Source organism: Gracilinanus agilis, chromosome 2 (assembly GCF_016433145.1).
Source record: "Gracilinanus agilis isolate LMUSP501 chromosome 2, AgileGrace, whole genome shotgun sequence".
Taxonomy (NCBI): domain Eukaryota; kingdom Metazoa; phylum Chordata; class Mammalia; order Didelphimorphia; family Didelphidae; genus Gracilinanus; species Gracilinanus agilis.
Window position 1 is genome coordinate 128,592,698 of NC_058131.1, and position 22,365 is coordinate 128,615,062.

The window sequence follows — 22,365 nt, forward strand, 5'->3', positions numbered from 1 at the left end:
AGCTTGCGTCTGTGCTGCACCACAGAACAAGTACTTGGTACTGATCTCTCTCTCTCTCTCTCTCTCTCTCTCTCTCTCTCTCTCTCTCTCTCTCTCTCTCTCTCGCTATCCTTACCCTCTCTCCTTACGTCCCCCCCTCTCTCTTTCTTTTCCCTCCCCCTCTGGAGAAGTCTTTCTGGGATTTCCGCATCGGGCAGTAGAACATCTGGATCCAGCCATCAGAAGAAGCATGGACCACAGGAGGAGAACTGCTCCGGGAATCTTGCGTCTTCAAGTCCTGTTCTTGCTTTTCCGTGAGTAAGATTTTGGCGTCTAGTGGTCGGGTTGAACTTCTTAAATAGAATAGGACTGGCACATTCTGGTCCACCACTATCTTTCAATTCAAACGTACTCCTTCTATTTTGTATATGCTTTTCATCTCTACCAGGGATTCACATGGCTTATTGTATTTGCAGAAAGAACTCAGAGAGAGGACTGTAAGACGTGCATGAGTTGGAGCTTTTTAAACAGACATGGTTTAGAAATCAGAGATTTCCCTGCCCCAGGCTTATAAAGGTTTTAAAAAACATGTTAAAATTAAATCGATCTCTGTCTTTTCATAGCGTTGTGCTGTTCATTGCTGAATTGCACGTCCATTGAATTGCAAAATCGGCAACTTTTTGAGGTTGACTGTAACCTAATATACCAGGAGAACATTGTGACTCAGAACATTGTGCCTAACTGTGACTCAGAAGCGTTGGATTCTTAAGCACAGAACCAATATTATATTTTTGTTTCACAGATACAATTGCTCAGATCATGGCAGAACAAGAAGTTGAAAATCTCTCAGGTCTTTCCACTAACCCTGAAAAAGATATATTTGTGGTGCGGGAAAATGGGACAACGTGTCTAATGGCAGAATTTGCAGCAAAATTTATTGTACCTTATGATGTATGGGCCAGCAATTATGTGGATGTAAGGAACCGTTTCAACCCAGCTTGCTTTCAAGTCTTAGCTCTCAGAGGGATCTGAAGTCCCTTTAATACAGGGTGCTGACTCAAGCGTGGAATGAATGCAGGCAAAGGGCCCTCACCTTACAGGCCCCATGAAGACCTTAGCTGATCCTCTTGAATGCTGCATGGTGTTCACTTTGGAAATGCAAACTGATCCTCTAGCACCTTCCCCTTGCTCTACCCGCTTCATTGCACCTTGCTCCCTTTAAGTACCCAACCACTGCCCATTCCGCATGGCCCTGGGATTGGAAAGGGTTTAAAAACTAAGCGGCGAAAATAGCACCCAAAGTGTCTTTCGGAGAGTTTTGTCTGGATTCGTTTCCATTTCCTTCTCCTTCACTTCCCCACCCCCTTTCTACCGCCACCTTCACCTTATGGGGTTCTGCCAGGCTGCGCCTTTGAATTCATTCCCAGGTCCTATGAAGGCCACAAGGCTGTGGTGCCGAACCCCTTTCCATTCCCCTGAATGTGCTTCTCCTGGGCCCAGTTGCTGGAAGTGGGGCTAAATCCCAGTCAGCTTCTGAGCCAGGGTTCCGTGTGCTTTTGCTTCCAGCTGATCACGGAACAAGCTGATATTCCACTCTCCCGGGGGGCTGAAATGAAGGGCCGCTGTGGACACAACGAATCCGAGTTGCAAGTCTTCTGGGTCGACAAAGCTTATGCCCTCAAAATGCTCTTCGTGAAGGTAACTCCAGGGGTGGGAGGCACCAGAGGGAGAGCTTTTTCTAGAGAGATTCAATTCCCCCAGGATGGTTCAGTTGACCCCTTTCAAGAATACAGATTGGACAATGAAAAATGTAGATGCATATCAATGCATTCATGCTCTATAATATTCAATGTGTATAATTGGGAGGTAGCAAATGGTGCAAACATGAAAAGAAAGCTAAGGTCAGAAAAAACCTCTGGCTCCGTTGTTGGATTCCCCCAGAAAAGCTCCATCTATTGGGCTAAATGGCCACTTCTTGCTCTAAGGTACCTTTCTTCTGACTGTTCTTTTATCCTTTCAGGAAGGCCACAACACATCTAAGGGCCTAGAAGCTTCTTGGAGGCTGAGCAAAGTTCAATTCGTTTATGATTCCTCTGAGAAAACCTACTTTAAAGACGCAGTCAATCGTAAGTAAGGATGAGGGAGTGTGAAACTTGGGGTGAGTGGTGGGGAATGGAGAAAAGTCTTCTGCTTCCCCAAGTGGGAGGGAGAGTGCAAGACCCAGGTCTCTCACCATAGCCATCAAATTCAATTCCCCAAACCACTTAGAATCAGCCTGGGGGGAAATCTTTCTGGTTACAGTCCCTTTTGCTTGTTGAGCAGAGCCCATACCATGTTGTTCCTTCTATGACCCCTATCTCCAGCCCAGTGAGGCAGAAGACAACAGGAACCAAGCTGTCTCCTGCACTCTCTGGGATGCCTGAGTAGGCTGCCCCCATTCCCAGGAGGCTTGTGATCACCAGATGTTCCCACTGCAGGGCAGAGACAAATCATCCAGTATCCATCTGGTCTCCTTGGCCCAGGGTCCACCTCAGTCTCTAGACTCCCTCAGCACTGCAGAGAAAGGCCTGAGGACAGTTTCCCTTTTTCACCAGCCTAAGCTAGCCTCTGATTTAGACAGTTTCCATCAATCAGGAAGACTGTTTCTCTCTCCTTTTGCATCTATTCAAATCCATCCTGAATTAGGGGATCAGGAGGTTGGGGATAGGGAACTCTGTCTCTGTCTCTGTCTCTGTCTCTGTCTCTCTCTGTCTCTGTCTCTCTCTGTCTCTCTCTCTCTCTCTCTCTCTCTCTCTCTCTCTCTCTCTCTCTCTCTCTCTCTCATTTTTCTCCCTTGAAACCCCAGTGTGATAGTGTCGCAATTTCCCCTCATTCTCAGAAAGCCATGCAAATTCTCCAATTTCCCTGTTCTCATTTATCTGGGAACCTTTCCTTTCAGCATCGTATTGGCCCTTGGGCATTAATTATCAAAATGCATTGTAAAATGCACTATTCAGTGCCACTCTTTGCTAAATTAGTCCTTTTGTACTCATCCCTATCCATCTATCCACCAGTTTATACTGTCTATACATGAAAAAGCTCTCATCTCAGAAGATCTCCATGAAAATGTCCCAGAATTTCCAGCTGCCAGTTCTATATCTTTTAACATAGTCAGGGAAGTGTTTTTGTTATGCTCTGTGAACATTTTCAAATATCGAAAGTTTCTTTTCCCCCCAGTTTTATCCCTTAGTTCTCGGTATAGGTGGGATGTATACATTTCTGAGACACTGGTTCTACACAGAGGAATTTTCAATGATCAATTTTATATCCTCTAACTAAAAAAGTCATTTTCCTTTTGTTGAAAAAAAAATGTTAAAGGATCTCTTTACCATTATTATAAAAAGAGGGAAAAAAATCAGACTTGTAAGCCATTCTAGGCCCAGGTTTGTCCACTTACTAGCTATATAATCTTGAGGTCACAATCTCTCTGAATTTCAATTTCTTCCAGCAAAAAAAGGGGATTGACAATGTTTGAACAATATTACTCACAAGGTTGACGTGAAGATCACATGAGAGGATGTGTCTAAATGTTTTTAAATGATTTATAAATATAAGCTATTATTATTACATGTACCCAGAGCAATTCAGACTATGCATTTTTTCAGGAGAAATATTTCAGGGAAGGCTTGAACAAAAGGTTTTGTTTGTATTATGCTTTTGGAATCATTTTTATCACTAGAGAGAAATTTGAATTTCAATATTTTGATCCCCAAACAAAGCACAAATAACTATATTCAAAAGCTAGAGAAATCAGAACCCTCACCTCCAAGAAAGGGTGCTAATTTTATTTTTTTATTAGTTGGTCCTATGGACAAATTCAAGTTAAAATTAAATATAAATACAGAGTTCAAATTACAAACTCTTCAGGCGTATCTAATTATTTCCCCACTGATATATTAGCAATTAGAAATGGAAGCCCTATTGGAGTGAGTAAGGTAGAGAAACAGATAGTGTGAGAAATAGATCAGAATTGGGAAGACAAGTTCAAAGCCAATCTCAAATACTACCTGGGTGATGAGTTACTTACCTTCTGTATGCCTCATTTTCTTTACCTGTAAAATGGTTATAATAATAACAAGCCTTACCTGTCAGGGTTGTTGCAAACATAAAATGATATTTCTTAAAGTACTATATAAATTCTAGTTATTATTTCCAAAGGATTAATTTTATTGTTGTCTGTGCCCCCTCTGTAGCTGGGAAGCACACAGCCAATTCTCATCGCCTATCTGCCTTAGTCACCCCAGCTGGGAAATCCTATGAATGCCAAGCTCAACAGACCATCTCTCTCACCTCCAGTGATCATCAGAAAACAGTTGCTATGCTCCTCTCATCAGTCCACATCCAGCCCTTTGACATCATCTCTGACTTTGTTTTCAGTGAAGGTAAGGGAGGTGGGGAAACTGGTTTCTGAATAATCAATAGAAAGTGAGTGCTATATTCTCAGGTCTCTTTCAAAATGGTGACTTTCTATTTTTTAAAGTTAATTTTTTTACATGTCATTTTAATAATCTAATAATAGTTTTCTGACATTTTGCAATCCATGTTGTGACTTTCTCTTGAAGGATAGCTCAAAGCTCCAGTTATATTTCCAGTTGTGCTGGAATAATATGGTTTTCACAGTGTCACTCTTTTATCTTTTAAAGAGAAAATCAACAAATTAGAATTTGTACTGACTCAATTTTACTGACTTTAATTGGTAGGGTTTTAAAAAAACCTTGATAGAGAAATAGGCAGGAAACATTCATCCAAAGTAGATTCAACCAAAGCCTTCCTTCAGCACTTCCTTATGGTGTGCAAGTAAGTAACCTTCAAAAGCTACATTAGAGAGATTATTAGCAATTCTTTAGAAAGTGGAAAAGGCAGAAAAGTTTGACCTCACCAATGGACTGTTTGTTGTATGTTGTCCACATATAGGTTAAAAGAGGCCACCAGCAAATGCTAATAGATGAGAGATAGTAGTTGGTCAAAGCAAATTATGAAGATCACTGAATGAGGTCTAGATGCATTGATAAGTCAATAAATTATAATCTCAAGAATTTGTAGAATTCCAGTATCTTTATTATACATAGTAGACACAATGAACTATATAGGCAGAGTTTATTTTAGAGACTTCTGAGATGATGGAATGTCAAATTAACTTTTAATACCGAGATTCATTATACTTAGAGCTGGAAATGACCAAAGAGGCTAGTTAGCACATTCCCTTCATTTTGTAGATGAGGAAACTAGAAGTCTAGACACTTGGCCATGGTCACGTAAGTAATATGTAGCAAAGCTTGAGATTCCAACCCAGGTCTTTTGATTCCATCTACAATAATCATTCGATTACACGAATCTACATTTATCATTAAGTAATATTCTATTACAGAATTACATAGTATTACAGTGTGGTAATGCCACAAGGCACCTTAGAGATTATTTAATCTAACCCATCACTTTCCAGGTGAGGAAATTGAGGATACTCAAAGAAGATAAATGAATTATGGCCACATAGTTAATTAGTGGAAGAACCAAGATCCAGATCTCCTAATTTACAGTCCAATGTTTTCTGTGATATCTACTGAAAAACCATTACTGCCTACTTCCAGATTTGGAGCTATTGTCTGCTAGAGGGGACCACCATATAAATGATGCCTGGATAAATTGATATATTTTTAGCATCTGAAAATTTATAAAACATCTAGCTTACATTAAACCTTAGCACATTAGACTCAGTTGAAATAATTAATATGTTTAGCATAATAATTAGAAAGTCATCTTCTAAGTGGTACTCTGGTTTTCTTAAATTAATATACATCGATTGAGGAAGCAGGTAACTACAGAGATTCATTTTACCCACTCTGAATCATTTGTCCTGCTATTTCATCCTATTACTCCAGGATATGCCCACAGTCTGTTTTGAGAGATTATTTCATTTTATTTAGCAGAACTGGAAAAGAAATCCAACAGAAAAAATAAGAATTTCTTATTCCATTTTTTCCTCTTGCAGAATTTATCAACTGTCATTCTATTGACACTAACGTGTGTGTGTGTGTGTGTGTGTGTGTGTGTGTGTGTGTGTGTGTATGATGCCTCTGGTTTAATAATCATATGGTAGCACCATAAGAATTTTCCAATGCAACTTGCTTACCTTATAGATTCATGGTCTTCAAAAATCAGAAATTCATTAGATCTGAATGAAGACTCTTGGATTCTAGATGATTCAATTTAATTAATTTGTGATTTGAGAAAGTACTGGTTTTAGAATCTGGACCGATATTCAAATCCTGGCTTTTGGGTAATAATCATAGGCAAGTCATTTAAAGTCATTTAAACTCTCTGAGCATCAGTTTCTCCAACTGAAAAATGAAGTAATTAAGCCAGATAATCTCAAATGGCCCTTCCAGCTCTAAATTTATGATCCTACATGTAGAAATGATCAGTAAAATGTATTAGTATATACTTTAGCTAAACTATTAATAGTAACCCCAATTCAGAATCATCACTATTCAGCAAAATCATCTTAAAGTACCAGATTTGACTAGATGTGAAAACTGCCTAAAATGCATCCAATGACATTACATATAAAGTTGTATGTAACTTTATATGTATAGATACAACATAATGTATGTATAGATATGAGTGAGATTTTAAAAATCTCTTTTGAGATTTACTCCTTTACAATTAATGTATAACCTCATTATATGATGAGTGATCTATAATTTTTCCAGCTGTGATGAAATAGGGTAAATATCTCCTGGAGAAGACTACTTGATACTTTAACTGACAGAATAATTTTGAGTAGGAAAGAAACATATAGTAAGAGATGAAGGCTATATAAACTTGAACAAGTCACATCCTCAGTTTCTTCATCTCTAGAATGAAAATAATACCTGCCCTACATTAGAGGATTGTCATGAGGCTCAAATGACAATGTATGGGAAAGAACTTTGGAAATGAATAAGAAAGTATTATTATTGCCATTATTACTATTACAACCACCCACACATATTGCTTTTAAATTTTTTTTAAAAAATTGCAGTGGATCTCCTTTATAAAACTCATGTGGTAATTGTAGGCTTTTAATAGATGTCATTGTGTCTCGGTAGAATACAGAATGACTCAGACTGGTATAAATAACAGGTTATATTGTAATTGTCAACTACTGTATCTTTTAAGTTCTTCTAATTCATCAGAATGCCAAAGGTTCCATATGTAGAACAGATAAATACAATAAACTTGAAGTCCTGGAGATCAAGGAGATTGGCTTCAGAAATCTCTTGGATACATATAGGACCCACAGCTAACATTAACCTTTGGGATGCATTGTCCTCCAACTCCCCTACCTTGGAAGGTATTTCTGTTTTATATCATCAACTTCTCCCTCCATTCATGCCAGAGCCCTTCAAAATCTCCATACAGTCTGCTGTGCCAGGGAGAAACACCAGCAATGGTGTTTTATAGCAAATCATGCTTTATAGTTTTGAATAGTATTTACCTGCAGAAGCAGTCATTCACCCAGCCAAAACAAATAAATAAATGAGTATAAAACTCAAAGCTGCTTTTCTGAAAGGAAAGTGAATGGCCAGATAAAGCCAAAAGGTCAATGCTTATTCTTCCTATTCAAAATTTATTGTCATATGAAACCAAAGTTAAACTGATAGAGAGAGGGTAGGTATCAAGTATTTCAGTGATTTTAAGAGTGCAAAAACTTGGTTATTTTTTGCTAATTCTACATCTCAAATTTTGAGTCAATCCAAAATTTAGGGAAAATAACATGGTGTATGCAAAAGAGCTTTGTTTCTGGAGTAGTAAGAGAATCTAGGTTTGAATAGCTGTGTGACCTCGAGTACTTGACCACTTTAAATAAGACTCATAGAATCCCAATATTTGAGAATTGGAAGGAAACACAGCAATCATTTAGTTCAACCCATATTTCAAAGGAATCACTATTATTACATACTCCAAAAGTGGTCTTCCCGCCTCTGCCTGAATACCTTCCAAGGAGGAGAAATCTACTGCCTATGAAGGCAACCCATTATATTTTTGGATAGTTCTTTTCCTGACGTGAATCAATTTGAACCTTTAACTTAGACCTCTCATTTTTGCTTTTGCAACTTGAAAATACTTGAAAAGAACTATTATCCCCACCGTCTTCCCGGATCCATCCCCCCTTAGAAAGCTTATTTTCCCCAGGCCAAAGATACTCAGTTCCTTCAACTGATACTCATATAACACAGTAAAAAGAGTAAAAGGTCTTTTACAATCCCGGTGACCCTATTCTGGATACTCCAACTCATCAAAGTCTTTCTTAAACTATGGTTCCTAGAACTAAACAAAGTAATCCAGGTGATGGTTGATGAGGGGGCAGAATACAGGGGGACCATTACTTCCATTCTAGAAGTTATGCCTTGTTTAAATAACCAAAGATCACATTAGCCTTTTTGACTACCACTGCATGTTGAATTCACAGTCCATTATAGTCCCTGGTTTTTTTCCTCTACCTGCAATCTGATTATGACTTCCACACAATTTTTCCATATAGAATTTTATCTCCTTAGAGTCATTCCAGTTCCTTAGCTTGTCAAAACCTTTTGGGATCCTATCATCCAGAGGGATAGTTATATTTTTTTGCCTTGTGTCATCTGCTAATTTGATGAGCATGCCATCTTATGTTTTTATCCAAGTCTTTGATCAAAATTCTGAGTAGCAGAGGAACAATAAGAGGTCCCTGGGCTACACCACTACAGAACCCCTCCCAGGCTGACATTGAACCATTAACAACCACTCAGAGTTCAGCCATCCAATTAGTTCTGGATCCATTTGATTATATTATTGTCTTGTCTATATTTCTCCATATTCTCCAAAAGATTAGCATGGTATACTTTATCAAAAACTTTGCTGAAATCTATCAGTTCAGTAATTTGGTCAGAAAAGGAAATGAAGTTAATTCAGCCTGATCTGCACTTGAAACAATGTTCACTTTCTGTAATCATGACATCCCTTTCTCAACTTTTGTCAACCATTTATTTATTTATTGAAAATTGTAAAATTTTCACAGAAATTAAAGTTAAAAACACTGGCAGGTAGTTTGTAAATTTTGCTATATTTATTTTTTGAAAATTATAACATTTATCCTTCTTCAGACTTATGGTTCGTCTCTTCCCCGTCTCCATCCACAAACCTTTAATCTCTGAAATATTATTGGCTGAGCAAATACAACTGTCAGGGTTTGTTTGCATCTTATTATGTAGTTCATCTGAGCTAGTTGACTTAGATTTATCAAAGTCAATTAAGTACTGTCTTACTATATCTCTTTCCTTACTGTTTCTTTGGATTTGCATCAATTCCATATTAGTCATTTTGCTTTTGCCATTTCTAGTATAAATGCCATTTTCTTTAGCAAATAGAAGCAAAAGTTGAGGATCAGTCTTTTTTGTTATTATTGTCAGTTAATCTCATACACACCAAGCAAAGATTCCATTCTCCTTTTCTGCCATTCCACTACCATTTTGTTGCTTTTACCTATTTGTACCAACCTCAATTCATTCTGAACTTTAGATCACCTGACATTGTTTTTATATTCTCCCTCAGTTGCCCAGCCTTATAGTCTTCTGAACATTTTCTAAAAAGATCTATGCTGGTGGAAGAGCTTCCCATGCATCCAAATAGGATGCTTTCTTTTCTCATTGGAACAATATCCCTTTGTATGTTCAGAATTTCACATGGGAGCATTTCCCATCCCTCCTGAAATTCCTTCTATTGTATGATTTTGGTCTAAGGGATAATTTCCTCTGAACTCTCCCAGTCTGGATTATATATTGGAATATTCCAGGATTTTTTTCTTCTTGATCACAAACTCTAGGAAGAAGTGATCATTTCTTTTCAGGGTTACAACAAACTCTACCTCAGTAGCTGGTTTTTTTAGTGAGACAGATAAAGAATAGAATTCTCTCTTGGCAATTTCTCTGTCGTTTGAAGGAGGAAATTAGCACAAAAGCAAGTCATGAGATTATTAACTGCTCTGATTATTGCAGGAATAGAGCTCCAGCAGATATCTGGATAATTGAAGTTCCCCATGGTTTCCATGCCATACCTCTGCATCAGACTTAGGATTTGCTTCATGAATTCCTCATGTTTTCTTTTTTTCTGTCCAAGTGGTCTATTCCAATAATAAAAGTCATTTCTGGTTTTCCTTTCTACTGACCTTCATTCAAACACTCTTCACTCTCCTTCTTGCTTCTCTCCTTTGGATTTCCTCATGAGTATACCTTCTTAATATGCCATGCTATGTTAACCTTCTCCTCACTTTTACAAGTCCAATTTCTTTTAGAATAATTCTAAAAGTAGCTGGTTACTCAATGAATATAGTACTTGACTTGGAGTCAGGAAGATCTGAGTTCAAATCTACACTTGGACATTTGCTACCTGTGTGACCCTGGGCAAGTCGCTTGTTATCAATATATTTTAAGTCATAATGTCCACTGAAGAAGGAAATGGCAAATCAATCCAGTATGCCAAGAAAATCCCAAGGCCAGTACTGGTGTACTATGTTCCACAGGGTCTTGAAAAGTCAGACAAAACTGAACAACAGCAACAATAAATAATTATCTAGAACCATAGTTCAGTCATTATTTCACCCCAACAAATCTCTAAATTTGACCTAAATTTTGCCTCCTTGCATTAAGAACTCCAGTTCTTTGTTGCCTAAATTGAATAGACATCTGATGCTTTTAGCTACTAGCTCCTTTCTTGGATTTTGCCTCAAGTGAATTTCTGAGTATCATAGCTATTATTCTCTTTCTTATTGGTAACCATCCTCTGTGATATGAAAATTGGAGGATGTATATAAGCATTCTTCTCCCTCCTCCTTTATTTTTTTTATTTTTATTTTTTAATTTTAAACCCTTAACTTCTATGTATTGACTTATAGGTGGAAGAGTGGTAAGGGTAGGCAATGGGGGTCAAGTGACTTGCCCAGGGTCACACAGCTGGGAAGTGTCTGAGGCCGGATTTGAACCTAGGACCTCTCGTCTCTAGGCCTGGCTCTCAATCCACTGAGGTACCCAGCTGCCCCTCCTTTATTTTTAATTTAAAGATTTTTTCAATGAGATTTGAAACCCATTCTGCAAATAGATTCATATCAACTTTTGTTTAAGGTACTCCATATCTCACTAGGAATTTGTTATCAATATATTTTAAGTCATAAGCCAGCAGTACAAATCTTATTCTCAGATACCACATTCTACATCACCTGTGCACTTCCCAGATTAATCTTTATTTTCTTCATCTTTTGCCTTCAGTGGGCTACAGTCTGGAAAACATAATCTGTGCCCTCATGCTTTCCAAATTCTAGCCCAAGATTTCATAATCATTGGAAATTGTATCAGTGGATCACCAGAAGTGAGCAGACATCTATTTGATAAGTCATGGATCTCTGCTATATCTTAGAAAATAACAGTCTTCTCTGAGTTTCTATCAAGCCAACAAATATGGGTCTGATTCCAGAGAGAAGGGTGTGTCTATTGACAAACTCTGTACAGTTGAGTGGCACAGACTGCCAGACCTGGAGCTAGGAAGATTCATTTTCATAAGTTCAAATCTGGCCTCAGACACTTAGTGATCTTGGGCAAGTTACTTAACCCTGTTTGCCTCAGTTCCTGTAAAATGAGCTGGAGAAGGAAATGGAAAATGACTCCAGTGTCTTTGCCAAGAAAACATCAAATTGGGTTATAAAGATCAGATGAAACTAAAACAACTCAATAATCAATAACAACAACAGCAACAACATTGACACAGTGAGGAAAAAGAACAGTGACTGTTTTGTTCTTTTGGTTGAGAGTGATTTTATATCTCTATCTCTATCTCTATCTCTATCTCTATCTCTATCTATCTCTATCTATCTATCTATCTATCTATCTATCTATCTATCTATCTATATATATATATATATATATATATAGATAGAGAGAGAGAGAGAGGGTGACATCAGTGAGAGGGCAAGGGACTTTTTTTGATCAAGGGCTTACAGCTAGCTTTCCCTTGGGATTCTATCTATGAATATTAGCCTAGANCTCCCGTCTCTAGGCCTGGCTCTCAATCCACTGAGGAACCCAGCTGCCCCTCCTTTATTTTTAATTTAAAGATTTTTTTCAATGAGATTTGAAACCCATTCTGCAAATAGATTCATATCAACTTTTGTTTAAGGTACTCCATATCTCACTAGGAATTTGTTATCAATATATTTTAAGTCATAAGCCAGCAGTACAAATCTTATTCTCAGATACCACCTTCTACATCACCTGTGCACTTCCCAGATTAATCTATATTTTCTTCATCTTTTGCCTTCAGTGGGCTACAGTCTGGAAAACATAATCTGTGCCCTCATGCTTTCCAAATTCTAGCCCAAGATTTCATAATCATTGGAAATTGTATCAGTGGATCACCAGAAGTGAGCAGACATCTATTTGATAAGTCATGGATCTCTGCTATATCTTAGAAAATAACAGTCTTCTCTGAGTTTCTATCAGGCCAACAAATATGGGTCTGATTCCAGAGAGAAGGGTGTGTCTATTGACAAACTCTGTACAGTTGAGTGGCACAGACTGCCAGACCTGGAGCTAGGAAGATTCATTTTCATAAGTTCAAATCTGGCCTCAGACACTTAGTGATCTTGGGCGAGTTACTTAACCCTGTTTGCCTCAGTTCCTGTAAAATGAGCTGGAGAAGGAAATGGAAAATGACTCCAGTGTCTTTGCCAAGAAAACATCAAATTGGGTTATAAAGATCAGATGGAACTAAAACAACTCAATAATCAATAACAACAACAGCAACAACATTGACACAGTGAGGAAAAAGAACAGTGACTGTTTTGTTCTTTTGGTTGAGAGTGATTTTATATCTCTATCTCTATCTCTATCTCTATCTCTATCTCTATCTCTATCTCTATCTATCTCTATCTATCTATCTATCTATCTATCTATCTATCTATCTATCTATATATATATATATATATAGATAGAGAGAGAGAGAGAGGGTGACATCAGTGAGAGGGCAAGGGACTTTTTTTGATCAAGGGCTTACAGCTAGCTTTCCCTTGGGATTCTATCTATGAATATTAGCCTAGATTCTAGAGAACAGGTTTCCATTAAGGAGAAAAATGTATCAGTCACTCAAGGATCCTAAAATTAAGGGAAAGTGGTCAAAGCTATCAATTGATGCAGGTATGGTGGAGCATTGGTCTTGGAATCAAGAAGATCTGATTTAAAATCTGGCCTTAGACACTTATTAGCTGTGTTACCCTGGGCAAGTCACTTAAACCTCGTTGCCTCAGTTTCCTCATCTGTAAAATGACCTGGAGAAGGAAATGTAAAACTACTCTAATGTCTTTACCAAGGAAACCCCAACTAAACATGTCATGAAAACTTGAGACAAAACTGAAACAACAACAAATATGTTGATCTATGCATAAGTTTTCTAGTAAGTGATGTCAATTTACATTCGCAATGAGAGATTGGTACCAGCAGTTACAAAAAATTCTATATACTCTTTCCTTATATATAAAAAGGTCCTCAGGAGCTGCAATTCAACCCTTCTGTAATAAATTGCAAGAGAGGTAATTTAGCTGGGCCTGTCACTGTGTCCCTTGACCCACCAGGATTCTTCTAAAGCATTATATTCATGAAATGATTCGGTAGCCAACAAAAACAACTATGATTCACAAATGACTTGAATCCAGCATCTATCTTTTAATGCCTCACCCTCACTGTTGCCAATTTCTTTCCATTAACTCCCTCACACTCTCTATATCCACAGATGACTGAGAAGAAATGAAAAGGAGATTTTAAAAAGAGATGCTAGACCAGCATTTGCCTATAATAGCATATTACTGAAATACATTTTACACCTTTTGAATCATTTGGCATGTTTTTTGAAAAGATAGAAAGTAAATTAAATGTCATCTTATTATATACCATTTTCTACTTAGAGCATCAGATTTTTGTACCAATGTCTGAAGTTTTACAGACTTGAAAAACACAGTAGGATAGAGAAAGGTATTTCTTCTAGGTTCCTACTTCAACAATAGCATCACTTCTCTGAGATCATTTAATAGTCCTATATTCTATCTTATTAGGATAGTACCAATCTACTCTACTGTTCTAGAACAGTTAAGGGTTTTGTTTTCTTAAAAAATTTCCTTTAAGTTTCTATAAAAAAACAAACAAACAAATGCTTATTTTCTCAATTAAGTTTAGAGGTATAAGGCAAAAATTACTGCAAAAAATACAAAGGTACAATTCAATTCTAACCTTTCTAAGGAAAAAACAAAAACGTGACCAAGGTACTAGGAAATGTGATGCATCCAAATTGTTTAAGGTAGACAAACCTCCAAATTTGTCAGTGACCAGCTTAAGTCTCACCTCCTGCAGGAAGATCTTCCCTGACTTCCCTAGTATCTATCTACCAGGACAAAAATGAGTTAATATTTTTAAAATGCTTTGCAAACCTTAACACACTATATATACATTAGCTCTATCAACATCATCATCATCATTATTATTACCCCATATTGATGCCTTTCTATTTTCTAATTTATGTAGAACTTATAGTTGGTACCATATTTGATTAATTTGGGCAAGTCACTCCACCCTTTTTGGTCTTAGTTTCCCTATCTGTAAAACAAAGGGGTTGGATTGTATGATCTAAGGTTCCTTCCAGCTCTAAATCTCTTATTGCTAGAATTACTCTCTACAGTTTGTTTTTAATGTTAACTTTCTCTTTCCAGGAAGATTTTTCATGTTCAGTGATCTCAGAGTGAGAACTAAATATATTTACTATCTCAGGTCCTATGTTCTACAGTTCAGAATGAAACAATGTCATGGTCAGCCTAGAGTAATAATCAGAATATCAGGGATCAGAGGAAGAATTGAGGATCTGAGAATCAAAGTTAGAGTATAACTGGGAATTTTTTTATTCAATTCAATAAATATTGAGTGCCTACTATGATCTAGGCACTGTGCTACAGGATACAAATTAGAAAAAGACAAGCTTACCTTCAAGGAGCTTACATTATGACCTAATGGGAGATGACAACACACAAAAGGAAGATGAAAAGCTGGAAGAGATGGGGTATACCAGGAAGTATAAGGAATGATTTTCCTTACTGATCAGAGTAGTTGATGGTAAAAGAGTTACCTGAAAACTTCTTGTTCCTACTCTCTACAAAGGGAAACTTTGGGAGGATTTTAGTGCTTTATTCTCCAGCACTTCAGTCAGAGGGGAAAAGGAGGATAAAGGATTTGAGGTGTTGAGAATCTAAAGCAAAATGGTGATGAGATTTCAGGTGATTATCCTGGGTGGGGCATGATGTGGAGTCTTGAAGCCAAGAACAGTCGCAGATAACAGGTACTTAATGATGGAGAATCTTGAAGACAAGTTAAGCTGCTGATGGAAAAATAGCACATAGTAAGTATTCAGTAAATGCTTGTGGACTTGAACAATTCTATTTTTTCTTATGGTGGCCACCAAACTGTGATAAAAGAATTAATCCTTCAAATTTTCTGAAACTTGAGCTAACAAGAACAAGGAGGGGTCCAGCTCAGCTGTTATTAGATCAATGATGATAGCCTTTCTATAAACTTGTAATTTGGGTTTTCCAGTTTCTCAGATCAATCTCAGCTAGCTGAGACCATCTAGCTTGATTAAAAGATCATAGGCTCATGCTCTTAATATTAGAGAAGGTCTGAAAGGTTATCCAATCAAACTTTCTTCTTTTTTGATTTTGATTTGTTTTATTGATGCTTTTTAAATTTTACATCCCATTCATTTTTGATTCAGTCTCTCCCAACCACTCTATATGGGGAGGTTATCTTTTTGCAAAGATTAAAAAAGAAAAGGAGAAAAAGCAATTCAGGAAAAACAAATAGCACGCCTACAACATCTAAGCAGCATATTCATATTTGATAACCCTAGTCAGCACTTAATATAGTGCTTGGCACATAATAGGTGCTCTTTTATTTCCAATACTAAGCAGGGTGCCTGACATATTTGCTCTTTTTTGTATTCCTGCCACTTAGTACAGTGTCTGGCACATATTAAGTACTCTTTTTGTATCCCCAGTACTTAGCACAGTTCCTGGAAAATATTAATAAATATTTTGAATTTAAGGGAATTAATAAGTGATTATATACTTGATTCAATTATTTTTGGCAATAAAGGAGGTACATTTTCTCAGCTTTCTGGTTTCTTGTTTTTTTCTGTTTAATGCAATTATTGTGTCTATTGTTTTTGTTAATGCTTAGTTTGTCCTATATCAGTTTATCTGCATAAGTCTTCATATGATTCTCTGCATTCTTCATACTCATCATTCTTCTGGCATAATATTCCATTATATTCAAATGCCACAATTTGTTTAGTCATTCCCTGATCAGTAGATACCAACTTGTACTTTACTTCTCCTTTTTTGCTACTATTGAAGATTATACAATTAATATTTTCTATCCTTTTGTTTTATTGATTAGTCAGTGGAGACCTAGAGATGTTCGAGGACTTCCTCTAGGACCCAGGAGTAGCCAAAGACAGAGTTGAGATTAAAATCCAAGTGCTTAGGACTTGATTCAAAATTCAGCATACTTTCTCCACTCTGTGGAAGAATTTGGAGTTGGGAGACAATGTAGATTTAAATCTCATCTACTGATGGAAAAAGGAGAGATATTTTAAAGTTCAGATCCCAACTCTATTGGCTTCAATTGACTAATCAGTTTCTCCTGACAGTGGTATGTGTTCCAGCAAAAAGCCTAGAGCCAAATCCAAGACCTTTTAAGTCTTTGAACTTGGATTGTCTCCTTAGTTCTTCCCCTCAGGACAGAAATTTTCAGGGCAGGGATCCAGATCCACAGTGAATACTCATAATTAATTGTTGAGTTGATTTGAAAAATTGATACTCTGTGGGGAGTTCTCAAACTTCACTGCTTCCTAATAACTGCTCAGAAGTTTGGGTCTTAAATTTAACTTTTCCTTAAAACAGGCCACTAGTTATTTCCATGCAATAATTATGGTCCATTAGTTGCCAGTTATAGTGATAAGATTAATGGATCAATTGGAATTCTCAAAGGCAGCTTAAAAGAAGGAATGTTTGGAGGCCATTGAAACCCTAATCTAGTTACCCTGAATAAATTATTTGATAAATGAGTTTTTCCTGAGTTCCCCTCTATCTACCATTCTGTGAATGAAAATATTAATTGAGAACTCAAAACTATTGAGAAAATGAAAGAAAGCTCAGGACAAGTAGAATCACTTTAATTTTAGAACAATCTAAACTGAACCAAGTATATAAATGACAGTGATTAATCTTTATGATGCTGAAATGCTATAAAAAAATTAGGTAGTCACCCAAGTGTTTTGCAACCATGTTGCCAAGCAAGGAGTCAATTATTATAGTATTGAAAAGAAAGTATTAAAGTATTAAAAAGAAAACTAGATTTAGAGCTAGAAGACCTAGAGCTAAATCCCAGCCTTGCCACTTGTAACCTGTGTGACATTGGGTAAATCATTTCATTTCCTCTTCTGTAAAATGATGCGGTTGAACCTTATGGCCTCTAAAGTCATTTGCAACTCTAAGGCTATGATCCTCTCTGGATATGGAAACATTATGATGGTTGACAGAATATTGTACTCTTGGTTTCAGGTAGATATATCCAGTAACTTGGTTTCTTATTAGTGAAACAATCCACTTTTTTTAAAAGTCACTATCAACAATAGCAGAGTAGCACCACAAGCAGTGGCAGCAGCAGATCAGGCCCAAGATGATGAAGTAAGAAATACTCAAAACCTGTTAACCTCTAAATGACCACAGAAGAACAAAAATGAATACTGGAGTGGCAGAACCAACAGAAGAAGAGGCAAAGCAATGCACCAGCCCAGAATTTTTGAGAGACAGCAAGGAGGACTCATTTCACTGGGGTATAGGGAGGTGGCACTGAACAGCTCTCAGTGGAACTTAGATCTAATATAGTGCAAGAAGCAGGAAAAAGAGAAGAGCCAGTTCAGTCCAGTCTCAGAAGGTTAAGAGAGGAAACCAACATGATATAAAACAAGCAGCAGGGGAGGAAGGTGGCCTTGCATAATCCTGCCTGAACAGAGGCCAGGTGCACTGTGAAAAACTCAGCCACAAAAGTCCAGCTTCAGTGGGACTGGAGGGAACTCAACTTGAACTAGCTGAACTGAAAACCCTCACATAATAGGTCAACCAGGCTGCTTCTGCAAAGTGCTCAAGCTGAGACTGAGACAGCTGAGCCAACCCCAGCTGGGCACAGCACAAGCATGAGAGAGTATTCCTTCCACCCCAGGAATGGAGCTAAGTTTCAGCATATAGACAAAATAAAGAGAAAAAATAACCCCCAAAGACAGAGAAAAAGCCCAATGCAAGAGAAATAGAGCAACAAGAGAGATGACCAAAATATAAGCTTGGAAGAGGACAGCAATAATAAAATGAAAATGTATAAAGCCTCAAGGGGAAATGCTTTGGAATCAATATATAGTATTGATTCTAAGATGGAAGGTAAAAGTTAAAAAAATTAGAATTGGACAAATGGAAGCTAACAACTTTATGAGAGAGCAGGAAACAATAAAACAAATTTAAAAGAATGAAAAAAAAAAACAGAAGAAAATTTGAAATACCTCTCTCTCTCTTTGGAAAAAAATTGATCTGGAAAATAGATCCAGGAGAGATAATCTTAGAATCATTGGATTGCTTGAAAGCCATAAGCAAAAAAAAAAGAACCTGGACATCATTTTGAAAGAAATTATCAGGGAAAACTGCTCAGATGTTCTCGAACAAAGGGAGAAAATAGAAATTGTAAGAATTCACTGATAGTCTCATTAAAGAAATCCCAAATTAAGAAATCCCAGAACTATTATAGCTAAATTCCAGAAATCCCAAGTCAAGGAGAAAATATTCCAAGCACTCAGAAAAAAATTCAAGTATTGTGGAACTATAATCAGGATTACACAAGATCTAACAATTTCTATATTAAAGGATCACAAGCCATGGAATATGATATTTCATAATGCAAAGGATCCAGGCCTACAATTAAAAATCACCTACCCAGAGAAAATAAGCATAATACTTCAGGGGAAGAAATGGACATTTAATGACATAATTCCAGGCATTCCTGATGAAATGGTCATGGTCAGAGCTAAATAATTCAATGATCAAATTTGAGATTCAAAAGAATCATTGAAAGGTAAACAGAAAAAAAACTCAAGGGAATCACTAGAGTTAAATTAATCACATCCCTGCATGGAAAGGTGGTAACTAGGTTATTTAAAATTTGCACAGTACAAGAGATATCTAAAGTACTTAATATACTTGAGGCATTCAAGGAGAAAATTGGGGTTAAACTGGTTACATCCCTTGTAAGGGGAAGTAATAATTAGAGTACTTTAGATACTTATAATACAAAAGAAATTTAATATACTTAAGATAATTTAAGGTAATCAAGGGAAAAATTGTTAAGCTAATTACATTACTAGTAAGGTGATTTTAAGTTGCTTAAGGTATCTGATACTTAAAGTACTTCAGGGTGCCTAAAGTATTTAGGATGCTTAAGGTGGTGAAGATACTTTAGAACTTTATCACTATTAGGGCAATGAATAGGAACATATAGAGACAGAGATTAGAGAGTAAGTTGAATATAATGGGTTTTTTTAAAAAAATCAAGGGATAAAAAAGAATAATACACTGGGAAAAGAAAGGAAAAAAGTTGGGGGTATGTTATCTCACATGAAGAGGCATAAAAGAATCAATGTAGTATAAAAGAAGATGAAGTGGTGGTGGGCAATTCTTGAATATTACTCTCCTCAAAATTGGCACAAAGTGGGAATAACACTCACACTCAATTAGGTGTGGAAATCTGTCTTACCTAATAAGGAAGTAATAAGGGTAGAGAGGGAATAAAGGGAAGTGAGACAGACAAAGGGGAGGGGAATCTCGGGGAGGAAGGTAAACAGAAGCAAAAACATTTGTGAATAGGGAAAGGCTGAAAAAAGAGAAAGGAAGGATAAATGCAAAAATAAGATGGAGAAATCAGAGATCGGGGAAAGAACCTACTGGTACAAAAATGTTTATAGCAGCTTTTTGTGGTGGCAAAGAATCAGAAACTGAGAAATCATCCATCATTTAAGGAATGGTTAAGCAAGGTGGGGTATATGGTTGTAATGGAAACCTATTGTGCCATAAATGAACAGGACAAGTTTTAAAAAACTTGGAAAGACATATAAACTGATAAAAAGTGAAGTGAGCAAAATCTGAACATTGTATATAGAGTAATGGAAATATTGTATGATGATCAGCTATGAAGACTAAACTAGTATCAGCAAAACAAGGTTCCAAGATTACCTCAAGGAATTCATGATTTAAAAAATGCTATTCACAGTTAAAGAAGGAACCTTTGGAATCTGATCGCAAATAAAAGCATTATATCTTTCACTTCATTTTCATGATTTTTTAATTGTATATGTGATATGTGTCATCAGTCACAACATGGGAATTTTGGAAATGTGTGTTGCATGAAAGCAAAACTATATAAACTGGGGGCAGCTGGGTAGCTCAGTGGAGTGAGAGTCAGGCCTAGAGACAGGAGGTCCTAGGTTCAAACCGGGCCTCAGATACTCCCCAGTTGTGTGACTCTGGGCAAGTCACTTGACCCCCATTGCCCACCATTACCACTCTTCCACCTATGAGACAATACACCGAAGTTAAGGGTCTAAAAAAAAAAACAAAAAAAAAACTATATAAACTATATCAGATTAATTATTTACTTGTGGGGGAGAGGTAAGAGAAAATCTGAATGGCAAAATGTCAGAAAACAATGGTCAAATTTTTTTCTACATGTGATTTAAAAAAAGATTCAATTTTTAGAAAAGAGAAATAAACCCTAAAAAAGTCACCATCAAGGCATATAGTAAAAAAATCTCCAAACATTGGTTAGAGAAATGGTAAAGAACAGGTATGACAAGTAATATGCTATCAAATATGGTCAATGTGTCAGTGCGTTCTTTGTTACAAGAGAGGGTGATATTGAGGTTTTGGTGTTACGGGGGGAAATGATTTGGACCAGATTATCTTTAAGATTTCTTCTAGCTCAAAATCCTATGATCTGACAATAACTGGACTTTGTTCCACAAGATCCTTGGAGGGCTAACACTCTTAACTTATTAATTTTAGGATCTCTTTTATTCTATTTATTTATTTGTTTGCTTGTTTATCTATCTATCTATTTATTTATGTATTCTATTCTATTTATTTGTTTGTTTGTTTTTTAGGGTCTCTTTTATTAAAATCTTTCATTGAGAATTAAAACAATATGTTAGTTTTATGAAGAGCTTCTGACTCTGACGATATAACACGATACATAGCCAATTTAATTTATAATTTCTTCTCTAGCACCAAAGGAAGCAATGTATAAACAATGGACAGAATATTGGCTTGGGGGTCAGAAGACTTGGGTTCAAATCTTGATTTGTCACTTACTACTTGACCTTCATGATCTTAGTCAACTCACTCTCTGCCTGCCCCACCATTCCCCTGATGCCTCAGGATTTGTTTTTTTCATCCGTAAAATGAAGAAGTTGGACTTAACGACCTATAAGATCTTTCCCACTTCTTCATCTAAGATCCTTTTGTCTTTTTTGACCTGAGTTTACAAATATTTCAGTGTAGGCATTTGAAGTATGCTTCTGATATTCTGTTGTCTTTTTCTTTTCAGAACATAAGTGCCCTGTGGACGAGAGGGAACAACTGGAAGAAACTTTGCCTCTGATTTTGGGGCTGATCTTGGGGCTGGTCATTGTGATAACACTAACAATCTACCACATCCATCACAAACTGACAGCCAATCAGGTGCAGATTCCAAGGGACAGATCTCAGTACAAACACATGGGCTAGTGGGGAGGTAGCTAGATAGGCTATAGCCAGTGCAAACCTTTATCAGGTAGTGAGAGCTCAAGCACCTATAATGCCCTCCTCCTTCATTCCCCCTAGGACACACCAATAGAACTGCCGCATACCAGCCAACACAAATTGGAAGCTCAGCACATGTTCATGCTTAATCCCAGTGGGTGAAAATTCTTCTCTCAGATTCTAAGGGTGAATATCAGCCCTTTTACCTGTCCTCTCTCCATGCAGGGAATTTCCTGGGGAAGTCAGCCAATGTTCATGCTTTTCTGGCATTGCTTTGATTTACCTGGGCTAGCACAGGGGAGTCAAGGAACAACATACCAAACTGAGAGAGGAGTTTAGCCTTACAGCTGAAAGACAGTAAACTTTATTAAAAGCCCTTAATGAAAGGAATCATTTTTAGGCATGGA

General features: G+C 37.0%; 1 protein-coding gene across 2 annotated transcripts; it reads left to right on the top strand.

Annotated features, from left to right (window-relative positions):
• Window positions 1–229: 229 nt before the first annotated feature.
• Window positions 230–21,943, top strand: LAMP5 (lysosomal associated membrane protein family member 5). 2 transcript variants are annotated; one of them, XM_044660710.1, is made up of 6 exons: window positions 230–293; window positions 782–954; window positions 1,546–1,677; window positions 2,000–2,105; window positions 4,212–4,400; window positions 21,765–21,943. In XM_044660710.1, exons 1-6 carry the CDS (start codon window positions 230–232, stop codon window positions 21,941–21,943), a joined length of 843 nt encoding a protein of 280 aa, XP_044516645.1. The 2 variants fall into 2 exon arrangements, with proteins under 2 accessions (XP_044516645.1, XP_044516646.1); XM_044660711.1 differs by lacking the exon at window positions 1,546–1,677.
• Window positions 21,944–22,365: the final 422 nt, after the last annotated feature.